At 49.0% G+C, this 10,719-nt stretch overlaps 1 protein-coding gene across 1 annotated transcript in view; it reads right to left on the bottom strand.

Annotated features, from left to right (window-relative positions):
- Window positions 1–2,838: 2,838 nt before the first annotated feature.
- wdr18 (WD repeat domain 18) overlaps window positions 2,839–10,719 on the bottom strand; it is a gene marked incomplete at its 5' end in the record, with an annotated part of 106,851 nt that continues 98,970 nt past the window's right edge. The window contains one exon of the mRNA XM_080832470.1: window positions 2,839–4,919. Within this exon, the coding sequence (XP_080688596.1) occupies window positions 4,791–4,919 (129 nt within the window). The 3' untranslated portion in view covers window positions 2,839–4,790. The remainder of the gene's footprint in view (window positions 4,920–10,719) is intronic.

Genomic DNA, 10,719 nt, shown 5'->3' with positions numbered 1-10,719 from the left:
TTAGTCCACGAGAAATACCTTCTCTAGACTCGTTTACTTAGGCTAATAGAAAGAGCTTCCAACAGATTACAGAAGGAAACATGCAGATATGCATCTTACGAGCCAACAAACACGTCTTTACTCAGATAGCATTTTAAAGGACGATACATGGGCGGTTTGTAGGCAATCCACTTTCCCAGACCAAAGCAATCTATATGGTGTAAATGACCCTGGCATTTGGCTGTAGCCAGAGTGGGTGGGAAGCTTCGGAGGTTAGTTAGGCCTGCTCACGCTCCTAAACATCCCCTCAATAATCAATAGGCCTGGGCAGCCCTGGGGTATTCCTCTTAAGACAGGATCAGCGGGAGAGGAGCAAATATCTTCTAAGACATTTAGTGCTGGAAGGATGTGTTGTGTTGTGCGAGTGTCACACACTGGCAACCACGGAAACAGAACCAGCTCTCTGAGATTGCTGCCATCTTTATATCGTAGTTCGTTTTTCCCTTCACCATCGTGGCGTAAATGACTGATGAAACCTGGACGTAAAGGTCAAAGTCGAGAACTTTTCAGTCGGCCTAACTACCTGACATGATGAGCCACAGCGATATTTATGTCAAATACACCTCAACATGCAAGTATCCTCACACAAGAAGTTTCCATCTCCATGCTCCACTCCACTTTACCCTTACGTACATAAACCTTACTACTCCACCAACGAACACCACTTTACCTTTACGTACATAAACCTTACTGCTCCACCAACCAACATCACTTAAACCTAAACAAATTTAACCTCAGCAGGGACGTGCAGAGGAGTGGGCTAAGGTTGGTCGGGCAACTGCCCGTTTGCCCTCCTCGCCTGAAGTTGCCCCTCTGAAGGAAATATATATATATTTGCGATCAGGGGATGGGGGCGTGGCAGCGGCGGTTAGTTAGAGTTCAAAATGATATTGGCAAAATTTGCGATCAGATGATGGGGGCTTGGCAGCGGCGGTAAGTGAGAGTTTAAAATGATATTGGCAAAATTTGCGATCAGGGGACGGAGGCGTGGCAGCGACAAAAATGTATGTGTTGCCCCTTTTTTCCAGGTCAGAGCAACTGCCCTCCAAAATTCCTGTGCACATCCCTGAATCTCAGCCATATAGTCAATCTTTCTTTATCAATCTGAAGCAGTGGCGACGCTGAATAATAGTGAGTAAGCACACGGCTTTAAGAGTGACGTCCCTGACGCTGTGGAGGAACTGAACAGGCTTGTCTACGCTGTGGGCCGGGTGTGCTTGCTTGAAGGCTATACTTTCTTGGCTGTCAGCTTTCCTGCTAACTGTGCTGTGCTATCCTGTGGTCAGTGACAAGGCAGCTCAGCATCCTATGGAGTCACTGGAAGGCTACCCAGATGAGGCACAATAAGCTGCTTAGCTGCGATTCACTGGCCCTTCTGAATCCCCATGGAGTGTTTAAATGGCACTTTTTGGACTTGCAGGCACGGCAATGTGACTGTTAAACACACATACACACACACACACACACACAGCACTTGTGTGTGAGATTGAGAGAGCAGAGCCAAGATGATATCGCTGGATTTCTTGAGACGCTCATCACCGTGGTGATTACGATAATCGTGAGCACACAGCTGGCAGGTCAGCGTAATCAGCGCAGTTTAAGGGGAGCGTCAAACTCCTGCACACACACACACACACATTCTTCCACTCTCTACTTCTCACACACACACTTCTCCCACTCTCTCCCTCACACTTCTTCCAACTTGCCTCATACACACAGACACTTCTGCCACTCTCTCCCTCATACAGACACACACACACTTCTCCCACTCTCTCCCTCACACATACACATTTCTTCCACTCTCTCACTCACACTTCTTCCAACTTCATACAGACACACACACACTTCTTCCACTCTCTTCCTCACACGCGCACACACTTCTTCCACTCTCTCCCTCACACACAATTCTTCCAGTCTCTTCCTCACACGCACACACACCTCTTCCACTCTATCCCTCATACAGACTCACACACTTTTTCCAGTCTCTTCCTCACACGCACACACACACACACACCTCTTCCACTCTCTCACAATCAAGTGGATGTTACTTATCCTTGAGCTTGGGCTCTTCAAAGTCAGTGTTTCCCCCTCTCTCTCTCTCTTGCCCCGTCCCGTGCTCCAAATACACCAATCGGCTCCTAGCCAAGCGGCCAGCCTCAGTACCCAGAATCCCTCAGGGGACCGGCGCGAAAGGGCAGAGGGGCGGTGGGGGGCAGCTTTGGAAATGGATTCTTTTGGAGATTGTGTAAATCCAATGAGTGGAAGGGCCATCCTCCATAACAATGAACATACCGCACATCTTCCATAACAATCGCTCAGCCATCCAACCCCCTATGTGTCTAGGGGTCTCCATCCCACACACACACACACACACACACACACACACACACACACACACAGGATTGAGAGACTTCCCTTCCCTCTCTGAAGGTCAGCAGTAGTGTAAGAGGGAGATGGGTGGAGAAGGAGGAGGTAAAGACGCGGGCAGAAACGTAAAGTACATTTTCCTCCATCTCTCTCTCCCCTTTCCCTTTCTTTCTCTCCCTTTTCGCTCGGCTTAATTATGTTATTTCAGAGCCTTCGCCTTTGCTCGTGCGAGCACAATCTGATTCCTGAGGCCGAGGCACTCAACTCCTTTATTTCCCAGCCATTTCAATTAAAATGAGGATATTGAACGTTTTCCTGTTTCCACATGTCAAGTGGAATGACTTCCTTCGGCGTTCCTAGGTCTGTGTGGGAACACCGAGAAGGGAAGCGGTACGGCAAGGTGTTGCACTGATGGAGGCAGATCACAATCAATGTTTGGCAATGTCAAGATTTTATTTTCATTCAGAGGTACAAAACAGCTACACACACTTTAAAGTCACACCAAAATGCAATCAAAGCTCTAATGAGTACACAAGAGTTCTTATGTGTATGTGTGTGTGTGCATGTGTAAGGAAACAAAAATCCAATGAACAAAATGTGCTGAAACTGTAATTCCCCCTTTAGACGTCCTTGTACTGATTTTAGAACTCTTTTCTCCACAGATTCAGTAGCGCTGTTGAAGTGTGCAATTTGTGAGGAATTGGGGTCAACACTACAGTGTGTGCGTGTGTTTTTGTGAGTGTGTTTGTGTGTGTTTGTGGGAGTGAATGTGTGTGTGTGTGTGTGTGTGTGTGTGTGTGTGTGTGTGTGTGTATGCTACCCATCTCCGTCTTGAATGAGTGGGGGCACTCGGAATAAAGCAAGCCACTTCAAAGGCTCTGTGCAGAGTGGAGAGGAGTGTGGTGTTATCTGTGCCACACTCACTTGCTTGTGAGCGCGCGCGCACGCGCACACACACACACACACACACACACACCCACACACACCCTCTCTTGTCCTCTTAAGACGGGGACACTCTTGCTCTCTGATCTGCTGCAAATGAGGAGAATCAGATACACATTGATACAGCCTCCCCGCTCGACCACAAAGCTGAAAACCCTCGAAAAAAGAAAGACAGAAAAGAAGACGAGAGAAGACTGAGGTTGCGGGTTGAACACTCCCAAAGCCCACACACACTAATTAAAGAGGTACACCCAGCCCCTCTCCTGGCCCCTAAAACACTAGCGCCATCACAAAGGCTGACATCTGAAAGGCTAACGACTAGGCTGCGCTACGCTACATAATCAAAATCAGCAAACTCACAGCGAGAGGCTTAATGGCTCTCACTGAGTAAACACGCTGCAGCCGCTCGGGCGAGGGGATGGAGCGCTTTCAGTAAACAAGCTTAACTCAACTCTGTATCATAGGACTTAAATACACAGGAGTCATGGCTAACACCCCTACCTACAGAGAGAGAGAGAGAGAGAGAAATAGAGAGAGAGAGAGAGAGAGAGAAAGATAGATAAATAGAGAGAGAAGGCGAGAGAGAGAGAGAGAAAGATAGAGAGAGAGAGAGACAGAGAGAGAGAGAGAAAAGGAAAGAAAGAAAACAATACTTAAGAAAAGGAAAAAGCACAAACTCCACACTGGTAACGCCTCCACTGTTGACTGGGCCGTGGATGAAGACACATTTCACCGTTATGCAAACGCCCCTCTGGTTCCCAGCAGGAAGCTGGGGAAAAGAATCCATGGTATTGATTGGCTAATTGAATGCAGGTGCCGATGAGGGGGTGTTGCTGCCGAGAGACAGGGAACAGATGGGAGACTAGCACTGACAGAAGCTTTCGGAAGACCAGGAGGGGTCTCAGGGGTACACCTGGGGCAGACGGAGAAGCAGGGGATCCGTGGGATTTAAGTGTGGAAATCAAAGGAAGGGGATTTGGGGATGTGGGTGTACTAAGTCACATTAGACAAGCTGCCCACAGTAAGGTTATTGACCTGTCACAAACAAACAAACAAACCATATACGTATATGGCTATATTTGTATGAAATGGAATTAACCTACAGTAAATCATAACACACAAGTTCTTTGTTTCCATTTTCACTAATCATAATGAGCTTGAAGTGCCGAGACAGGCAGACAGACAGACAGACAGACAGACAGACAGACAGACAGACAGACAGACAGGCAGACAGATAGGGAATAGACAGGCAGACAGACTGACAGACAGATAGGGAACAGACAGACAGACACACAGATATGGGAAACAGATAGACAGGTGTAAGGGGCTGTCCAGTGAAGCCGTTTCATCCTGAAGCTGTGCCTCCGCAGGTGGCTGGTTGAGTGTCTTTGAATCAGTTCCGGGCCAGTCCTGGGCCAGTTCCGGCCTACCCGCGGGCCGCTCTAACTGGGCTTGGTCAGCAGTTGGCTGGAGAAGTCGTACAGATCCTTGTTGATCTTCTTCAGGGTCTTCACCTCCTCCTCCAGCTCCGACACGCGGACTTTGGTGTTCTCTCCGTCTCCAAATACACTCTGGAACACACACACACACACACACACACACACACACACACACACACACACACACACACACACACACACACACGGAGAGGAAAAGGAATTAGCAAGATGCCAGTCTGAAAGTGGTCAGAATAAAAATGGTTTGTCTTTGGGCTGATTAGATTTTTTTAAAGTGTCACATTTCACATAAGAGTCTGATGACCCCCGGGGTTTGAGGGGGGGTATTTGGGGTGGGGGTTTAAATTATAATGTTGACTGAACAGTGTGCCCCCAACCCTCACAGAACCCCCCTCCCCCCATCCTAAGCGTACACACAGCAGGTCTGTAAGATACTTATGGAAATATGCTTGGTGTCAAAAGGATACATTTTGTGCAAATGAGCACGGAATTAATTTCCAGCAGTGATGCAAGAATCCACCAGACAGTTCCTCCTTCATCTCACACACACACAAACACACACACACACAGATGAACCCACGCACACACACACAGACAGGCAAACACACACAAACACACACAGAGATGAACCCACGCACACACACAGACAGGAAAAGACACACACACACACACAAACCACCCACTCTCACCCATACATGACAAACACATTCCTCCACCCACCCTCACTGCTACATCTCACACAATCACACACACACACTCCCAGCTCCCTGTGGTTTCTTAGTGAGGTCATCAAAACAGCATTTTTTAACATCCCTAATCTCGGCAGGCCAAAATCCTGACATTCCCATTGTGAGGAATTCCGCCGAGCAGGCACAGCACGGATAACAGCGAGGCACAATAATCCCCCCCAGGGTTAACAGGAAAAACTCCCCCATTTTAATTTATTTATTTATGTATACACACACACAAACAGAATAAACACACACCCACATATGCACACAAACACACTAAATAAACACACACACCCACAGCTACTCTGGTCTATTGCAGTATATAAGCTCTCCAACTCAGGCCTCTCCCCTCTCTCTTTTCATTTCCTCTCCCCCAAACTCGCTCTCTTGATGCACACAGAGAGACACACACACACAGCTTGTTTGCAACAAGATTGTTATTATAAATCTTAATACTTTGGGATTTTTCAACCTGGGCCTTATTTCTACATATTTTTGGGTCCAAATTTTCACTAAGGACATGAATGATCGAAATTGGTCTAATGTTTATTTAGAATGCTAACAGGCTAGCACTCACAAAACAGCTTTCCAATGGAATCCTATGGAGCAGCATGCACAACACACAGTACAGCGCCTGCTAAAGCCACTGACAGGCTCGTACATGTTACTGTACAAACATTTACTTGTATTTCTTTACAGTTATTGGGCTAATCTGACGCAGGTGTATCTCTGCATACAAGGCTATGGCTCTCTATGCTAGCCTTTGTGGGACTCCCACTGTGTGCATGCTTCATCCAGTTACTAGAAGGACTTCCCAGGCTGGAGCTGGATGATAGGAGGGCCCTGGACAGACACATTAGTCTGGAAGAGCTTTCTGAGGCTGACCAGACACTTTCCAAGGGCTGTTCACCAGGAATTGATTGGCTGCCTGCAGAATTCTATCAAGGGTTTTTGGTCCTTTTGGGCAAGGACAACTACGAGGTGCTGGAAGAGTGTTTTAGGAGGGGCAAGGACAACTGCCAGAGGCTGGGAGAGTGTTTTAAGAGGGGTAAACTGCTGATCAGCTGTCAGTGAGTGGTGCTCTCTCTGCTGCCTCAGAAAGGAGACCCGGGCATGCTCAAGAACCAAGCCTAATCAAGAAGAAGCAGAGGTCTTGATCCTGGTCGGACCACTATGGACAGTTTTTAAATGAGTGACATTATTGTATGTGTGTCAATAGGGAAAAATCATTTACATCTTTTGGTCAAGAAAAAGCATTTCACAGAGTGGGTCAAGGATACCTCCTTTATTCTGTCTCTCCCTATGTAGACAATGTAACTGCTTATTTCAGTCCAGTACGATGTTTTTACTCTCTGTAGGATGAGGGTTAAACCTCCCTCTCTCTCACTGCTCCATCTCCTGTCTATCTCACTGCTGCATCTCCTGTCTATCTCTCTCTCTCACTGCTCCATCTCCTCTCTCTCTCACTGCTCCATCTCTCTCACTGCTCCATCTCCTCTCTCTCTCTATCTATCTCTCTATCTGCTCCATCTCCTGTCTCTCTCACTGCTGCATCTCCTGTCTATCTCTCTCACTCACTGCTGCATCTCCTGTCTCTCTCTCACTGCTCCATCTCCTGTCTCTCTCTCACTGCTCCATCTCCTGTCTCTCTCTCACTGCTCCATCTCCTGTCTCTCTCACTGCTGCATCTCCTGTCTATCTCTCTCTCTCACTGCTGCATCTCCTGTCTCTCTCTCACTGCTCCATCTCCTGTCTCTCTCTCACTGCTCCATCTCCTGTCTCTCTCTCACTGCTCCATCTCCTGTCTCTCTCTCACTGCTCCATCTCCTGTCTCTCTCACTGCTGCATCTCCTGTCTATCTCTCTCACTCACTGCTGCATCTCCTGTCTATCTCTCTCACTCACTGCTGCATCTCCTGTCTCTCTCTCACTGCTCCATCTCCTGTCTCTCTCTCACTGCTCCATCTCCTGTCTCTCTCTCACTGCTCCATCTCCTGTCTCTCTCTCACTGCTCCATCTCCTGTCTCTCTCTCACTGCTCCATCTCCTGTCTCTCTCTCACTGCTCCATCTCCTGTCTCTCTCTCACTGCTCCATCTCCTGTCTCTCTCTCACTGCTCCATCTCCTGTCTCTCTCTCACTGCTCCATCTCCTGTCTCTCTCTCACTGCTCCATCTCCTGTCTCTCTCTCACTGCTCCATCTCCTGTCTCTCTCTCACTGCTCCATCTCCTGTCTCTCTCTCACTGCTCCATCTCCTGTCTCTCTCTCACTGCTGCATCTCCTGTCTATCTCTCTCACTCACTGCTCCATCTCCTGTCTCTCTCTCACTGCTCCATCTCCTGTCTCTCTCTCACTGCTGCATCTCCTGTCTATCTCTCTCTCTCACTGCTGCATCTCCTGTCTCTCTCTCACTGCTCCATCTCCTGTCTCTCTCTCACTGCTGCATCTCCTGTCTATCTCTCTCACTCACCGCTGCATCTCCTGTCTATCTCTCTCTCTCACTGCTCCATCTCCTGTCTCTCTCTCACTGCTGCATCTCCTGTCTATCTCTCTCTCTCACTGCTGCATCTCCTGTCTCTCTCTCACTGCTCCATCTCCTGTCTCTCACTCACTGCTGCATCTCCTGTCTATCTCTCTCTCTCACTGCTGCATCTCCTGTCTCTCTCTCACTGCTCCATCTCCTGTCTCTCTCTCACTGCTGCATCTCCTGTCTATCTCTCTCACTCACTGCTGCATCTCCTGTCTATCTCTCTCTCTCACTGCTCCATCTCCTGTCTCTCTCTCACTGCTGCATCTCCTGTCTATCTCTCTCACTCACTGCTGCATCTCCTGTCTCTCTCTCACTGCTCCATCTCCTGTCTCTCTCTCACTGCTCCATCTCCTGTCTCTCTCTCACTGCTCCATCTCCTGTCTCTCTCTCACTGCTCCATCTCCTGTCTCTCTCTCACTGCTGCATCTCCTGTCTCTCTCTCACTGCTGCATCTCCTGTCTATCTCTCTCACTCACTGCTGCATCTCCTGTCTCTCTCTCACTGCTGCATCTCCTGTCTCTCTCTCACTGCTCCATCTCCTGTCTCTCTCTCACTGCTCCATCTCCTGTCTCTCTCTCACTGCTCCATCTCCTGTCTCTCTCTCACTGCTCCATCTCCTGTCTCTCTCTCACTGCTCCATCTCCTGTCTCTCTCTCACTGCTCCATCTCCTGTCTCTCTCTCACTGCTCCATCTCCTGTCTCTCTCTCACTCCTCTATCTCCTGTCTCTCTCACTGCTGCATCTCCTGTCTATCTCTCTCACTCACTGCTGCATCTCCTGTCTATCTCTCTCACTCACTGCTGCATCTCCTGTCTATCTCTCTCTCTCACTGCTGCATCTCCTGTCTCTCTCTCACTGCTCCATCTCCTGTCTCTCTCACTGCTGCATCTCCTGTCTATCTCTCTCACTCACCGCTGCATCTCCTGTCTCTCTCTCACTCCTCCATCTCCTGTCTCTCTCACTGCTGCATCTCCTGTCTATCTCTCTCACTCACTGCTGCATCTCCTGTCTATCTCTCTCACTCACTGCTGCATCTCCTGTCTATCTCTCTCACTCACCGCTGCATCTCCTGTCTCTCTCTCACTCCTCCATCTCCTGTCTCTCTCACTGCTGCATCTCCTGTCTATCTCTCTCACTCACTGCTGCATCTCCTGTCTATCTCTCTCACTCACTGCTGCATCTCCTGTCTATCTCTCTCTCTCACTGCTGCATCTCCTGTCTCTCTCTCACTGCTCCATCTCCTGTCTCTCTCACTGCTGCATCTCCTGTCTATCTCTCTCACTCACCGCTGCATCTCCTGTCTCTCTCTCACTCCTCCATCTCCTGTCTCTCTCACTGCTGCATCTCCTGTCTATCTCTCTCACTCACTGCTGCATCTCCTGTCTATCTCTCTCACTCACTGCTGCATCTCCTGTCTATCTCTCTCTCTCACTGCTGCATCTCCTGTCTCTCTCTCACTGCTCCATCTCCTGTCTCTCTCACTGCTGCATCTCCTGTCTATCTCTCTCTCTCTCACTGCTGCATCTCCTGTCTCTCTCTCACTGCTCCATCTCCTGTCTCTCTCTCACTGCTCCATCTCCTGTCTCTCTCTCACTGCTCCATCTCCTGTCTCTCTCACTGCTGCATCTCCTGTCTATCTCTCTCTCTCACTGCTCCATCTCCTGTCTCTCTCACTGCTGCATCTCCTGTCTATCTCTCTCTCTCACTGCTGCATCTCCTGTCTCTCTCACTGCTGCATCTCCTGTCTATCTCTCTCTCTCACTGCTCCATCTCCTGTCTCTCTCACTGCTGCATCTCCTGTCTATCTCTCTCTCTCACTGCTGCATCTCCTGTCTCTCTCACTGCTGCATCTCCTGTCTATCTCTCTCTCTCACTGCTCCATCTCTCTATCTGCTCCATCTCCTCTCTCTCTCACTGCTCCATCTCTCTATCTGCTCCATCTCCTCTCTCTCTCACTGCTGCATCTCCTCTCAATTTCAAATGGCTTTATTGGCATGAATGTGCGATCTCTCTCTCTCTATCTATCTCTCTATCTGCTCCATCTCCTCTCTCTCTCACTGCTGCATCTCCGGTCTCTCTCTCTCTCTCTCTCTCTCTCTCTCTCTCTCTCTCACTGCTCTATCTCCTGTCTCTCTCTCACTGCTCCATCTCCTGTCTCTCTCTCTCTCTCACTGCTCCATCTCATGTCTCTCTCTCTCTCACACTGCTCCATCTCCTGTCTATCTCTCTCTCACACTGCTCCATCTCCTGTCTCTCTCTCTCACTGCTCCATCTCCTGTCTATCTCTCTCTCACACTGCTCCATCTCCTGTCTATCTCTCTCTCACACTGCTCCATCTCCTGTCTCTCTCTCACTGCTCCATCTCCTGTCTCTCTCTCACTGCTCCATCTCCTGTCTCTCTCTCACTGCTCCATCTCCTGTCTCTCTCTCACTGCTCCATTTCCTGTCTCTCTCTCACTGCTCCATCTCCTGTCTCTCTCTCACTGCTCCATCTCCTGTCTCTCTCTATCTGCTCCATCTCCTGTCTCTCTCTCACTGCTCCATTTCCTGTCTCTCTCTCACTGCTCCATCTCCTGTCTCTCTCTCACTGCTCCATTTCCTGTCTCTCTCTCACTGCTCCATCTCCTGTCTCTCTCTCACTGCTCCATTTCCTGT

The sequence above is a fragment of the Sprattus sprattus genome, assembly GCF_963457725.1.
Source record: "Sprattus sprattus genome assembly, chromosome: 2".
In the NCBI taxonomy this organism is placed as follows: Eukaryota; Metazoa; Chordata; class Actinopteri; order Clupeiformes; family Clupeidae; genus Sprattus; species Sprattus sprattus.
This window is presented reverse-complemented; position numbering and strand designations above follow the sequence as displayed.